Source organism: Aquila chrysaetos, chromosome 8 (assembly GCF_900496995.4).
Source record: "Aquila chrysaetos chrysaetos chromosome 8, bAquChr1.4, whole genome shotgun sequence".
Classification (NCBI taxonomy): Eukaryota; Metazoa; Chordata; class Aves; order Accipitriformes; family Accipitridae; genus Aquila; species Aquila chrysaetos.
This window is the reverse complement of record NC_044011.1, coordinates 26718068-26734105: the sequence shown is the minus strand read 5'-3', so window position 1 is coordinate 26734105 and position 16038 is coordinate 26718068. Positions and strand designations below refer to the sequence as shown.

Here is a 16038-nt window from a genome sequence, read left to right as displayed (position 1 = left end):
TCTGCAAGGCAGGTGGGCATATATTTTTTATCTTTATAGAAAGGAAAAAGATTGTGGTTAAGTAATGTGCTTAAGGCCACTCAATGAACAGCGTAACAATATTCTGGAGTTTCTACCTCACCGTCGTGGCTATGTTCACAAGGCTATGTGGTTTCTCAGAAAAGATTTTGAAATATCTTTGTTATATTTTAAGGTATTCAGAACTTTATATTTTTTGAATATGGATCAAATGAACTGATAAGTCTTTTTCCACTTTTTGCTTCAGTATGCAATACTAAGAAGAAAGGTGTTAGCACACTCAGTGGCAAAAGCCTTGGAACCAACTTCTTTCAGATAGTTGAGAATATAACTTCCTTTAACTGGAGAGAGATTGGAAAAATTAACAGTAGGACAATTCCTATAAATGACTTTTTCATGTAATGGCTCTTTTTCAGCACCACCTACTTTTCAGTCAAAGTATTGCCCAACAATAAAAATACGCTGCTCACCTCACCATTTATACTGAAGATACGGTGTAAATTACAAAATTACAAAGAATTTGAACAGCATCTCCATCCTGACTCACAGGCATAAGAAAGTTTAAATTTCTTACCTGGGCTGTTTTTGCAGTTTGATCTGCATGATTTAAAGCCGTTCTGGCATCATTGTCAGAATCAGATTCTGTTTGCCTTGGAGAAGCATGCAGTTTCTTTGCAAGATCTGTATCCTTATTATAGGAGTATCCAAGCTTAGAAGTAGGAGATAAACTCGGCTTTGTGACAGGTGAACTGGGATCTGCTCTTGTGCTCTCTGTGGATCCTACATGTCCCAGCTTTTCTTGCTCTGAGAAACCAACGGTACTGTCTGAACTCTGGTGTCTCTTCTTGTCATTATCTTCACAAGCAACTGTGGGAGACACGTCCTCTTTTTGATCATTGACATGTGCCAAGTCACTCAAGTCTAAAGTGTCAGAGATCAGCAATTTCTTCCTTCCCCACGTAGGCTGTGCTTGTGTTGTATCTGTACTGCTACACTTCCCAACATCTTCAGATGCAGAAGTCCTTCCAGAGCTCTGCTGGGATTTCTGTGGATCTGTGTCACTTCGAGTCCTGCGAGAAGAAGGGGAGGCTGTGCTTGGGCTTAAATGGTCATCAGGAGTCTGATGCTCGCTCTCAGATTCACCAACACCACTGTCATTTACAAATACGGAGTCATCCTGAGAAGCAAAGTCTGCCAAACCACTGTCTGGCGGATGCAGCTCGGGCTCCCGGTTCAGGTCGTTCAGCTCCGCGTAGAATTTTTCCTGGTCAACAGAACTGTTTGTGTCTGTTTCATAGTTACCCACTTTATATGTGCTTTTACTACTGTTCTCCTCTATTTGAACCACGTTTAATTCCTGGCCACAGAAATGTGCTCTTATTTGATAGAGATAGGTCATAACAGTCAGTTTGTCAGGTATTGCTAATAAAACCATGTCAGAAGGTTCCAGCAATCGCGATATTCCTAAGCTGGCAAACCCATCATATGCCTTTAAAAACAGACAAAATAAAGATTATAATGCAGCAGTTTCTTACATACCATAACATTTCAAGAATGCAAGGGGAAGTTTCAGTCAAAATAAGCAAGACTTAAACATATCCAGTATTACAGGAACAGTATGGGTTCAACTCTATTGCTTATTATTCTTTTGTCTTCATTACAGTAGTTACTATTTTTTGTTGCACAGTCCAACATCCCACTCATCGATTTTTCCCAATGACTTATAGATATCTGCCAGGGTATCTTCATAGTAATGCAAACTGAGAGAATATGACCAGTAAAGACACTCAAATGGCACTGTTTTAAATATTTTTAACATACCTCAATACCATACTATACTAAAGTCTCTGGTTACTCAAAATTATGCCACTTTCATGAGTAAAAAGCTGTTCATGACACTGCAACTTAAACTTCTGTTTACAGTAAAAACTTAAAACTTCTGTTTACAGTAAGAAAACCTACCAATATCTTAAATGGTTCTCACTCAAGTAGCAGGAAACAAGCAAATAAAAAAAGTGTAAGAGTTGGACCAGAAAAAAAGCAACTAAGGGTGGCTTTTTAAGATAAGGAACAAAGATATAAGAAACACAACACTAATCCATCCTGGGCTTTATCACTGGTGATCAACCTTCTCCCTTCTACTGGTCATGTAATTGCAGTGATTTGTGTTGATGAAAAACTATGTTCAGATACCAAAAAGAATGCCACCAGAGATTACTTGATACAAGACATAAATCACATTAATCCAGCAAACAAATGCGTTTTAAAAACATTTGTTGATGCTAAATTTATAAGAAAGAGAGAGTGAATTTCATTCCCACTTCACTTTCATTTCAAAAAGCTAAACAGTTTGCAAGCCTCCTACTTTGTGAGACCACATTGTCTTCTTTCTGCTAGCCCTTTAAGTGAGTGGACTTGGTGCATCAGGTTTTTCTAGTTTTGAAGAATTAAAGCCGTTTCTCAATTTACAATTAATTATTGCTATCCTGGATTAACCCTGGAAGACAATATTGTGTTTCAAGGAAGCCTTTAAAAAGGCCTCCTGTTAGCATAGATGCAGTCAGTTAAAGCACTCGGACTTCTCCTCCCCCAGTAATTCTGCAGCTCCTTTTCACCCTCTTCTGAAGGGGTCCAAAATGGTAACTGTCGTTCCTACACTATTTTGAACAAAACCAGGTGCTAAATTCAAGACATGGACGAGAACCTGTCCTTTCACAAGGAAACAATACCACACATCCCTGGCTTCAACTCCACCCCAGTTTTACACTATTTCCTTAATTTATGTAGTTTTAGAAGGGTGGAAGAAAGAAAGGAGAAATCAATTATGATTTTTTTTTATCCTCTTGGTTTTCACACTAGTAAATGTTCAATGGTGAGTTAGAATGTGGGTCTGGCCTGGCTGGCTCCTGGCAGACCCAGTTATTTTACTTGCTCTGAGAAAAGAAGGCGCTCTCATTCCCATTGCAATGTCATTCCCTACTCAAGGGTCAAACAGTTTTCATTTCAGCCACTTTTCAAACTCGGCTTCTGAGAGCTGAAATTTATCTTCCTGAAATTTTTTATGCTTCCTCTCATGCTCAGGTATAACTTGCTAAAGCATTTTCAGCAAAGTAATTTTTGTATCACTATAACAAATGATTCACAGAGTTTATCTAGACATAGAAATTATCTGAATATTTTTAAGCCCTTCTGGCTCTCTGTGTGCAAGACGATTTGGCCTAAAATCATTGCTGGCCTTTGGTGGGATATAATTTCTTGGGAAGGTTCATTACCAGAGATTGTTATGCCATTTATAAAAGCAGAGCTGTGCTTAGATATAGGAGTAGCAGTGGAAAACATGACTGCTGTATTTGCTGATGCAAAGCTCCAGACGGAGCAGAATAGCAGGAAAATGATGGGTGGGAGGGAATGGAAAGAACTGAGATTGTAGAAGAGGGACAGCTGTCATTTACCTGGTCTTGGAACACAGAGCTGGAGGAGCAGGATCAGGTTGGATATGGAGGAGAGGGAGACAAGAGAGGTGGAAGCAAACAGACATGAGGAGCACAAAGAAAGGAGGGTTAAAGGAGAGCAGTGCAGGGATTTGGGTGGGCAGCCTAAGCCATGGCAGGTACCGGGAATGATGAATGCTCATACACCAGCAGAGAACAGGCTGGGCATGAAAGCGTAGTGTGCCAGCTGTGCTGTCCTGTGGACCAAAGGTAACACCAGGATTTGTTGTTTGATTAAGTGGGTCAGTGCTGATTCAGTGGCATAAATAACCCGTTACCCCACACTGAAGGTAGTGGGAGTTACCATCTGAAGAATGAAAGGACCCAAGGATGGGCTTAGCAGTCCACAGCAGCCAAAGCCCATAGACATGACTTGACCTGAACTCTTTTATACTCTTAATTTCTTATTTATATGCTAATAAAACTAAATCCTAAGAATATCTCCCAGGGTCTGTAAAATGAAGGTAAGGACAGTGTGTCAGATTTGTCAGGAAAGGCACTTGCTTAGCATGGGTAACGCTACAGCAGAAGGATTGTTTTTGGAATGATGGATATTCTCAATACAGCTGCAATCACTTTTTACTGTCTGCTCAGTTCTTCTGGTGATGCTTAGGATTAAACACAATAGTTTCCTGCTGATGCCAGATACTTATTTCCCATCCCCTCTCCTTCTCATTCTGGACAATACACATTCTTGCTTCTCTCCTTTTAAAGTACACTAGATATCTAGATTGGCATGCAACTGTTTTACAGTCATTAGTTCTATAAATAGCAATCACATGTTCTGTATGTGTCCATATAGCAGTGTGTGATGGGTTCTCCTTCACTGTTAGAAAAGCTGGGAGCTTCTTGATATTCCAGCATATTTATAAAGGCCTAGTGTTTCTAACTAGTTTGTAACATGGTATTAACAGAGTAAATTTTCCAAGTCAAATCACTTTTTGTTAAACAAAGGTATAACTAAGCCTTAATTTTGCAAACGTTTATATATGCATGTTTAACTATGCTCTTGCATGATCCCACCAAGGTCAACAAGCAACTCCTACACACACAATTAAATACATGCTTATGATTTTGTGGAATCAAGTAGTAGAAGTGAGCATGAATGCCTGTTATAAAAATATGGCTGCCAGCTTAAAGGTAAGGAATTTTTTCCATTTTGACTCAATACTATCCCTGTAATTCTGTTTAAATGTATATTCTAAAAGGATTCCCTCCTTGCAAAACGGAATATTTTGTCAAGACAATCAAGTTCAAATGTATTGCAGAATTTAGTAGAAATGGTCAAAAACTGGAAAAAAAGCAAAAATAAAAAGCATCACAAAAATTGAAAGTGCCAGCTGAACATTCAGAAGGTATATTACTATTTCCACACAATAATCCCTCAAATGAAACAAGCTTCTCTAAACAATAAAGTAATTAAAAACAGAAGTTTATTATTAGACCCATACTGTTGTGCCCTTCCACTTTCATCCCCTCCAAGCTCCAGCCAAGTGTAGTTTAGTAGCTTACATTTTTAAAGTGTAGGATGAGTTATTAGCAATATGAAAATTTTCTGTTCTTGATAAGGGACTATACTGCCCATATGCTGTAATTTAAAAACATTTTTCATTATTATTTATTAATAGTCAAATGGACGTAGTAAATAAAATTAGTTGGTTAACGTTACTGGGAATGCTATATGGATATAGATACATATGACATTTAAGTAGAACCACAACTCTTTGGATCAGCTAGGAAGGTATCCCTGTAATGTTTTTAATTTTCTCAAAGGTAATCCTGGTTTCTCTTTTGTTCATCACAGAAATTTGAATTTGCAATTAGCACAATGCACCAAAAATATATCTGAATTCTGACGGATGCTAATGTAATCTGGAGTAGTTGTCTGGGGTTTGGGGGTTGGGTTTTTTTAGAGATTTAATTATATTGCGGAAATTACAATACACACACACACACACATGTATATTCAGGACACTAAACCTATTTACCTATCTCCTGATGAAGTTGTTTTTTTCTTTTTAATTACTGACAAGCTGATTGACAGACATCAATTGGGATCCATCAGCACAAGCACCACAGGCAGGATTCCAACCATTTCCCAACTATGTAACACACTGACATACTGGCCAAGATCAGATGTCACAGGTAAATACCCTTTTTTATTCAGCATCAGTGGCAGCACCAATTTGGCAAATGACTAGTGCATCTTATAAAGAAGCTCCAGTGATGTGCCTTTTGTAACAGAGCATTTCAATGTGTAATTATACACAGTAATTGCACTGAAATAGTTGTCTCTTAAGATTTCTTCTTTTTTTATTAATATACAAACAAGGTCATGCACTTCTAAAAGATATACTCTTATGGGTTAACCTATAATCTACAGTCACGGTCACCTCTTACCTCCTTTCCCGGGCAGGGGGGAAGGGGCGGGAAAGAGCTGCTTCAGACAAAGAAAATTGTCCTATTCATCCATAGATGTTATTTTAATTGGTTAGGAGGAATCATTGTCAAATGTGTTACATATCTGCATGGAATTTATAGGCAGCCATTGTTGCCAGTGCTGCATTCACTCCAACCAAGGGCATGCAGGGTTATCAGGCAGAACTGCGTGAGACCAGGAAATAAATCTGCAGGAAGCAACTGAGATACTCAATGTAGCTGTCAGGCAAAGGCTTGCAAAGCGATGAAAGAAACAAAACTACACAATAACAACAATCATTACTTCTTCAGTCCTGGGAACTATATCCTGTTAGAGAGACGGGCTAGAAAGTTCACCGTTTGCCATCACAGTTTCATAAAGAAAAGATGACTGATCGTACCGCTAATGTTTTTAATTAATAATCTATTCTTTCTTTTTTATAATCCGGCTTAATTAGCCCGGATGCTCAGCAAAACTCGAAGTACAAAAACATATGGTCACAGAAAACACTGTGATGTCATGGATAATCCACTTAGGTCATCATAGGACCCAGTGTTATTATGAAAAAGATATCATTGGCCAAACCACTCATTAGATAACAGCAGCTCAGAGGTATTTTATTATTTATAATACTTAAGTATTATTTTAAGGACAAATAACTCCCTGGCTAACACATAAGTGTGCAGACACATTAAAATATAATTACCCTAAACACAAATGAATTTTAATAAAGCACTTTCAGAAATTCCACATATCTACAATCTAATACTCTTTAGTTAAATTTGCTATATAATATTGAACCTAATTAATTTATTCAAAGTCCATTTTTATGCCTTCATCCCAATTAAATATGGTGATTTTAAAGCTGTATAAAAATAAAATCACAGCATTGAGAAGACAGGTACTTAAAAACAATTTTCAGATGAACTTCAGGAACAATTTCATTATCAGTGACTCACATGAAAATCACCATTTCTAAACATGTCCCTAGGGCCCAACCAAAGCTTGTAACATGCCTAAAATAGTGAGCAGAAATAGAAAGTCTTCTGGTGATGCCCAAACCAAGTTCCTGCTTCTTCCAGAGAAACTTTTTACATCTTTGCATTACAAAGATACAAAGAATGGTTTAAAACAGCTGCTCAGCACAATGCTATTAACGATTTTGCTAATATTTTGGTTGATTTGCAAAGTTTTGTCTCAACACTTTTTACGCCAAACTTTCCATGTGGCATCCAGCACTTCACTCACCTGGTGCAGTATAAAAGTAGGAGTAAAATTTCATCTTTAAAAATGCAAAAATCACCATCAAAGCAACATCGACCGTGACCAATGCACGGAGCCCCGTTAAAGCAACAGAAAGAGGAGTCTTGTGTACAACAAACCAAGAGCAGTTACGTTTTTCTTTTTTTTTTTTTAAATTACGTGGCTGACTAGAAATATCAGAGGAGTGAGCACAGAGGGCTGGCCAGCCCTTTCCTCCGCTTTCATGGTTAATGTAGGCCATACAAATATTAAACTCTAATGCCAGCCTTGCACTTGTTGTGAATGTTAAAGACCATGACAAACGAGAGTCAATAATGCATCCGATTTGAACTGCGGGAGGTTGAATACCTTCTGTGAGCCGCTGTTATGACCTTACAAAACAACCGCACTCTCCCAAAATTAATAAAAACCTGCAGTGAAGCCAAAATTGAAGCTATGTCTTTTTTTTTTTCCCCTGGCAGTTCTTACCTTTTTGTTGTTCTCTTTAATATCTTGAGGATTCAGGGACTTGTAGTCACTGAGGGGGAAAAAGGCACAGTGGGTATGTACAGTATTTGATAAAAGCAGCAGTTTTAAAACAAACTGAATCTAAAAATTTGACATACAATAATATCATACAGTAACTAGCAATTTCACAGCAATTCAATCAACAAAACTAATAGTGTGGAAAATTAAAGGAATAAATAAATAAATAAATAAGTAAACACCGATTACATGTTTCATTGCCTGAAGCTTTCCATCTAAAAAAGAAGTTAAGGCAGGGACTAGAGGCCGGCCTTGACAACCAAATTTACCAGGAGGTAATCCGTCCTTGTCAGCATACAAAGAGCTACAGGCTTATTCCTCTCATCTCATGTCAACACCAGCACAATTTTCATAATCATCTTGAAGTCAGTTCTTTGTATACGATTAAGAAAAGAAAAACAAATCACAGAGAGGGAAGAAACAACTGTTTATGCAACAAGAGAGAGCAAAGAGGTCATAAAGTTTGAGCATTCATAAATCTGTTTTCTTAGAAAGGATGGTGGTTCCCTGCTTAAAAGAAAAGGGTGAAAACAGTTCAACACCTGAAATGAACAGGGACTTGATTTTTACGTAAACTTAAACGTTACATATTTCTATGACAGTTAGCTTATACAGGCAAAGAGTACACAACTTACATTAGGTCTGGTCTAAAGTGATGTAATATTGCACAAAAGGATAAACCGTTTCTCCACGATGTAGTAAAATTGGTGATTTTCACTCCCCTATAGTTTTTTGTAACTTCTTTGCACCACACAAGCAGTGACTGACTAGCATTTGGCTTTCTCCCCAAAACAGGACTTGGTATTGGGCTTGGCTGGAAAAAAAAAAAAAAAAAAAAAAAAAAAAAAGAGAGAGAGAAGAAGATAAAAGAATTTAATGGAAGATGAGAATTAACATTAATTGACCTAACTAGACAATCTGTGTCCTTTGATGTGAGTTTAGGTCCTTCACAGCTGTCAGTTTACAGTGACTGTAACTTGCAAAAGACACAAATCGCAAGTTATTATCTCCAGTTGTTGCCCTTGGCACTTCTCTCCAAAGGATGTAGATATACGGGATTCCAGATCTACATAGGAGAACAGGCCAAGAACTGTACCTGTGGAAACACCACGCTTAAATATTTAAGGCATAGTCCTGCACAGCCTGTGATACACACCCTTGAAAAGATTCCCCAAAATGCAGCCACAGAAAAACATCCCCACAAGCCCTTTCACTCTTAATGAAGATAACACTGCAACTGGATCAAAAGCCAGGCATAGCAGGGGCAGAGTTTACCCCGAGTTGTGATCTTCTGTTGCGGCATGGGGATCAAAGTCGCTGCATCTGTGACATATGATTAATGCATTCATCTCATATAGGCTCCAGTGTAAAGTTTTTGGCTGCGCTCTTCCTGTTTAAGCGTGTGATTGCATAAGGGTAATTAAGGCACAGTGTTTCTAAACAGCCACTTCCAACCATACCCAAAGAGCTTCCTCTTCCAGGCTTTAGCTTTTCTACGCGGAAAGGGAATTTAGGCCATAAATTGTTATCAGAGGGTGGTTTCTAACAAGTATCATTAGCTAATAATGACCATTTCCTAAAAGGGTACTTTGACACTTTTAGTAACATTTTTGTTAGCACAAAACAAGAATTACAATGGAATAAAATAATTCAGGTGTTTGGTATTTGTCAGACTGTCTGTTGTTTCTCAAATTCAGCAGAGAACTTACTGATTGCAACTTACGTTTTCAAGAAATATGCACGCATTTCACTACAAAAATGTTGTCACTTTAAAAACTTCTTAGATGTAATTAAATAGATAGAATTATTTGACTGACATAAATCCAAAATCTGAATTATAGAGAAAGAACTGAGCCCACTTATTTTTTTAATGTAATATAATTACAAGCATATATACACAACAAGCATGCTATTTATGCACCTTATAGCTAGAGAGTTCCCAAATTACGATAAAAATAGAGCAAGTAATTTACTATATCACAGCCACTTAAGTTGAACAAGTAAATCCTTTTGGCCATATTACCTATTTGTGAAAGACCAACGATGCCCCCACTTGACTAAAGTATGGCAGTGCTAAGCAATTAGTTGCTAGCTACCAACTGATTGATGTTTTCACTGCTGCTTCTGGGGAAGAAAATATACAGAACCAGGAAAGTAATTCTTCATTTACTGTGACAGTCAGCCCTAAAAAAGTTGTTTTATAAACACACCTACCTCATCATCAGATAGAAGCACTGCCAACTCATTTAGAAAATGCAAAATGTATACCTTGCTGAGATTTTTTTAAATACCGGATTATATGTACAAAATAACTTGTTAAAAAGCGTTTTGGGTTTTTTTTAATCCTGTCAACGATTCATATCAGTATGAACAAATCCATTAATGATGAGACAAATATCTCTAAATACACTGAATTAACATCTTAACAGGGATATACAAAAAAGGGAAGACAAAGCAGCAATAAATTATAAACTTTCTTCACCATTAATCAGATTTTAATCAGAGAAACAAATATTGCTTAGGAGCTGCCAGACAGTTACTCCAGATTCAGAGTGACGTAACTAAGGTCAGGATTTTCTCCTGTTTTTTACAACTTGAAGCAAAAACCAGTAACTAACCACTGACCCCAAATTTAAGGTACTACATTACTTAAAATATATTTGCTATCTAAATTATATATATGGAAATAACACTGCTGGGAGAAAATCATTAAAATAGCGCTATCAAGATGTGGAAAAATGATATTCTAACAATTTTTTAAAGCACAGAGCTACTTCTTCAAACCATAGAGCACTACTTGCCAGACATATTAAATGTCAACTATAAAGTCTTAATACTTGCTGCTGAAACTCTCTACAGAAATGTTAAATGCTCCAGTCACCACCTAAATACTTTCCAGTTAACTCTGAAATAGCCTTATGCAATATTACCATTCAAATACCTTAATTACACAGCTAACAAACTGAAGATGTAACTGATCTTAAAACTAGGTTTTACAAAAGGATAGCCAAAGCTATTAAATCAATAAATTTAGCAGAATTTTGCATATTATTTACAAATTATCCATTTTTTAAAATCCAGATTACAATTCCTGGAAAAATCTATACTTAAGTTGGAACTTCTCTTCCACGTTTGTCCTTCCATTTACTTTAGATTTTCTAAAAGTATTTTATCCAGAACATGCGAGATTTGGGATGTGCATAGTATACTTACATGGTTTTCTCTTCTCTAGCTGATAAAGCAGAAATTCTATGTAGCTTTCTTTCCAGACTTAGTACTCCAAGTTTTTTGGATAAAGGTGAAGTTAATATTATGATAATGTTGTGCTCTTATTCACCACCTGAGTCAAAGCTTTCATTATTTAATCTATGATAAAAGCATTCAACTCAAGACACACTGGAGATACAGGAGTAATGGCAGAATTGTGCATGAGCACTTGACATCCCTTCAGAAGGGTTAACAAATGTTAGTTTTGATTTTTTTGTGAAGCATCATTATGAAAAACATTTTCTTTTGATACCTGTAGGTTATACATGTTACTTACAGGTTCAGTGCAAACACAATTACTACCAAGTGCCTATTTCTAGCCTGTATTTGTTCTATAAGATTGGTAGGAACTCCTCAAATGAAATGAAAACTTAATTAGCTTTTTCTTACATAATTCTTTTAAGCACTGACTACACAATTCTTCTAAACCACACGGCAGCCATGACTTGGCTTTTTTGAGTTCAAAAGCCAAAGTCCCTGAGAACCTGTTTGGAAATGCCATTAAAAAGCATGAGATGCCCACAACAGATTGCCAGATCTGCTTGCTGATCAACAGGTTCCTGAATCCAATGCAACTGATTTTTATCCAGCTGTGGATTAACTGCACAGCAAGTGCAGAGGTTCCAGAGCTGGTCCCTCACACGCTAGCTCAGATCTAGATGCAGCATTGTGTGGGTGGATTTATCAGCTGGAGTCAGCACTAGCTGTTTCACAGACAACAGAAGCACTGAAGTCTCTTTATTCTTTTTTCACATGTTCTCAAAGCTTAATTAATACATTTTATAGTGTATGCATTTTTCCTCTTGGGAGATTATCCATTCAGATCATTACTCTACATTAACAAGAGGACAGTAGCTTTAAATATTAGGCTGCATCCCTACATTTCAAAATGTTTAAATAATTGTTTTGCTGCTCTCAGGAATGCAGCACCAGGTGCACTGATGGTTCTGACACACATAGGCCAACGCTCAGGAGAAGAAAATCAAGATGGGAACTGGTGATGAGAACACAGGGCTATGAACCAAGCCCTCATATGAGGCACAGGGAGCAGCCAGAATGAAGACTGTAGAGGCTTAGTCTGAACAACACTCAAGAGCTTGTTGACAGGTTGCATGGGGGTAGAGGAGTTTAAAGAGAGAAAGAGGCAGTGTTGAAGGCTGGAAGAGAAAGATCCTGAGAGGAGTAAGAAGAAAAAAAAAGTATGTAACAGCTATGGGAATCGGGGTGGAAGACTTATGTGGTTTGAGTTTTATATTAATGAACACAACTCCCCAAAGAGGAAAGGAGTTTAGAGAACAACCTAGGAACAGTAATTAACTGCAAGAGGAGAGGAAGCTGAGATTGAGATAGGGCTGAAAGTCAGAATAGGGAAGACTGACAAACAATCAACAAACAAGTTCTGTTCCTCAAGAAGCAAGTACAGGCAACGGTCTCTTACTTATTTGACTGAGCAAAATAAAAGGGATTTTCCCTTACCCCTATCAAAACTACAATGCTGTCTATGGTCACTGAAAATTGTGAAACCATTAAAATGCAAGATAAGGTAAATGAAGTAACACACAACTAGGTGAGACAAAATGTGCAGCACGTGGCTGAACACAGAAAAGGTTTGGAAAACTCAGCTGAACTGAGTGCTCTGAAAAATGGTATAAAGGTGCAATGTAAACAAGACACCCATATACATTTTAGTCAAACAGATAATTTTACATCATCAAGATGATACTCTAGAATTTTTTTTTTTTTAACAACACAGGGCTCTACTAGTAGGAATTGCTTAGCCCAGAAGTATTCTAATTGAATATGGCAAGGTCTGTACGTGCATTCAATTTTGTTTATTATGGGCTGTGGAACAGTCCAGGCGTAAGTCAAAAGCTGATTTTTAACTAGTATCAGGACTAAAATAGGATATGGAAATCAAGCCTTTCTGTTTTATTCCAAAGATGGAAAAAACATCCTCATGACCTACCTGTGCTGAGATGTTCTTTATTTAGGCTAGTTAGTTATTCTTTAAGTAGCAGGTCACCATAACATTACGATGGCTTCAGTGACACAACAAAATACAAGCATCATTGCTCTCTGCTTCTGGTAAGGGAAGTGCATGCCCATAATAGAAAATATACATTTCCAGGAAAGAAATGTTAGGAGCTCTGCTATCCTGTTACTCTGATACACAAACTTACCAGCTTAGGAGTACATTCTTTAACTTTGTTGCTCTCTATTTGCACAGCATGGCATATAATTACAAAAACGTCTCTAGTCCCTACTGCCCCTAAAAATGAAGGGCATTTGAAAACCCAGCTGCTTGGTACAAGTTACAGATTCACTGAATTTGTTTCCTGCATATGATTAATAATAAGTATTTAGGTAACCTCCAGGTTTCTCCAGCATCAGACATCTTTGCCTTCCTCACTCTTCTGATTGTGCCTACAGCTAATGTAGATATGCAACAAAATATGAACTTTTATCTTAAGAGGCTTAGGCATAAGCTTTTAATTCATTATAATTTTACAAGTTTAATTTCGGCACAACCAAACCAGTCCACGTTCAATCACAACCTTAACGTTCAGACATCTGCCCGAGCTGACATGATGCTCTCATGTTTGAACCTGGCAAGGTAAGGAGGAAGGTGAAATCCTTGGGACATGCCTCAAGTTAGCTGTTGGTCAAGTAGGTGAAATTGCCTCATTCTAAAGGGTTTTCAGTTGCCTGTTACATATTTTGGTGTCCATGAGGCTGGAAAGAGCTTTTCCAAACTATGTCTGGGAAAGGAAAGGAAAGCAGCTAGAGTATGTACATGCTACCTAAAATGCCAGGACATGGAACAAACATAACTTTCTAGACAACAAGAATGGTGGGCCCTCTCAATCTGGGAAGAAAAAGCAAGCAATCAAAGCCTCTTGGATATTCTGCTCTCCTCCTCTGCAGTTTTCCAAATCATGCCCATTTGCAAAAGGCAGCCATTTGCTCGCAGCACTGTGGAGAGAATTGACATGCTGGGGAATGGAACAATGTCTTGCAAGGTTTAATCCACCCTGATTTGCCTCTGAAAATAATTGGGGTGGGGGTAGGTGGTTGGTGCTTTCAGTATGTTTTCACTTTATTAGTTGGAGGTGGACAGACAATGTGGTCCTATGTCATAAACTGTATGATGTTGTGTTTAACTGAATACTTTGGACCCAAGGGAGAACTGATGAAGATAACACCTGCCATCAAGAAGCACACATACCACAAGACCCCATTACTGTATTCCCTCTCCTAGACAGCCACAGCTTCCTACTGTTTGCTACTCTCCCTTGCTGACTCACATCTCAACTTATGCAGTTTGTGCTGTACATGGCTGAATCATATACACAACGCTTGTCCTTCAAAATGCCGTCACTTCTGGTCCCAGCCTGTAAGGTTTAGCAAGTCCTTCGCGCTTGAGTTGGTTTCATCCACATAACTTTTACTTGTCCAACCCCACAAACAAACATGATAATGGTATTTTTTATTCTAATCATCACTACCCATTTCTTCTCACACTGTGCCTATCTCACTACTCAAGGCAAAAAGTTGTTGCTCATTATTTATTATCCTTAACCTACAGTGTATGGCACTCGGCTTCATTTAAGCAGTATGAGGCAAATGCTACATCAAACACAGCATTTCAACTTGCCTGTGATCTCCAGCATGATAACTATCACACAGTATTAGGGCATTCTATGATAGGTGAGTGAATATATTGACATGATAAGAGACTCACAACTGGTATTTTACAAACTGGGAAACACTCTGAATTAAATAACTTACCTGAGCCAGTAAAGTGAATTGACTATTACAAGAATTCAAAGACGCTACCTAACTTGCATCTGGTGTATGCATCCACAGCATCCCATCAAAGCACTCCTCCTGACTCCAAGGGCAGGTGACAGTGCTCAGAATAACCAAAAACCAACTTCCAGACTTAGACAAGTTAAGAAGTTGTCTAAGACCTGGCTATCCCAAAGACAGGAACACATCATTCGTAGCCTCAACCACTGCTCTGGGTAGCTTGCTCAGTGTCACACACCAGTTCTATGTCGTGAGCTCTGTCCAGGCTTTCTGTGGCATTCACCTGGCATAACAAAGAGACTGTGCTCCATTAAACACCTGCCAACTCCTATGAAAAAATAAAATGGCAGTCCTGCAGACAGCTGCCTCTTCTATTACAGGGTTACTTCTGCTCCAAGCACTGAGGAAGTGGTCCAGCCCAAAATCATGGTATGTAGTCATACAATTGAAATGTGTACATGTATACAACCTACAGGCATACAGTGCACAAAGATGAGCGAGGTTACAGTAACAGAGGCTACCTTAAATCTGGCAATTCATAATTGCTAAGTACTTCATTTTGTAATTTTTGTAATTATCTGGTAGCCTCCTTTCGGCTTTTCGTTTGTCTAGTAATGAAGTAACTTCTTCGCATAGTCTTTCAGGGTTTTAGTTTGGTTTTCATTGTTGGGGATTAAAAGGATAAAAAACCCCAAGTATTTGGGAATTGAACTCTAAACCTTCAGAACCACAAGCCACAACACATCAACTACTGGACAATTTCCTCACTTGGGCAACAGGACATGGAGCCTGTCTGCTCATGGGAACTAATTAAGAACAAGACAGACTGTTTATTTCAAGATGACTACCTCCCCCTGTAGACGTTCTTAATAGAGAATAACAGTACCGCACAAGGGCGAGGGTAGCTACCTCACCAGGTTGAGAAGCCCTAAATTTATTAGCTAATGGCAAGGAGAAGATTATGTTAATGAGCTGGTAAAGGAGAAACAAATCTGAGGCAACATAATGAATTGGTTACTTATGTGCAAGTAATTTCACCCGATGGTCAGTATGGCCATGAAAAAAAAAGTCATAGTGAGCACCTTCTCAGATTCAACTATTATAAAAGGATTGGCTGAGGCTCATCTAGCTTCTCTTCCCTGAGGTCGCATAATTTTTGTCTTGAATGACATATTTGCAATTAAAAAAAAACAGGAAAAGGTATATAATTCATACCATTAAGCAGAAGCGAATGCTGAGCTCATT

The 16038-nt window shown here is 38.0% G+C and overlaps 1 protein-coding gene across 12 annotated transcripts in view; it reads right to left on the bottom strand.

The window, feature by feature from the left end:
* Positions 1 to 16038, bottom strand: part of EHBP1 (EH domain binding protein 1) — a 231399-nt gene that overhangs the window by 74492 nt on the left and 140869 nt on the right. For all 12 annotated transcript variants that reach the window (XM_030021257.2, XM_030021255.1, XM_030021258.1 and 9 more), the window contains 3 exons: positions 8352 to 8530; positions 7660 to 7708; positions 593 to 1507 (listed from right to left, as the gene is read on the bottom strand). In XM_030021257.2, coding sequence (XP_029877117.1) covers positions 593 to 1507; positions 7660 to 7708; positions 8352 to 8530 — 1143 coding nt within the window. The remainder of the gene's footprint in view (positions 1 to 592; positions 1508 to 7659; positions 7709 to 8351; positions 8531 to 16038) is intronic.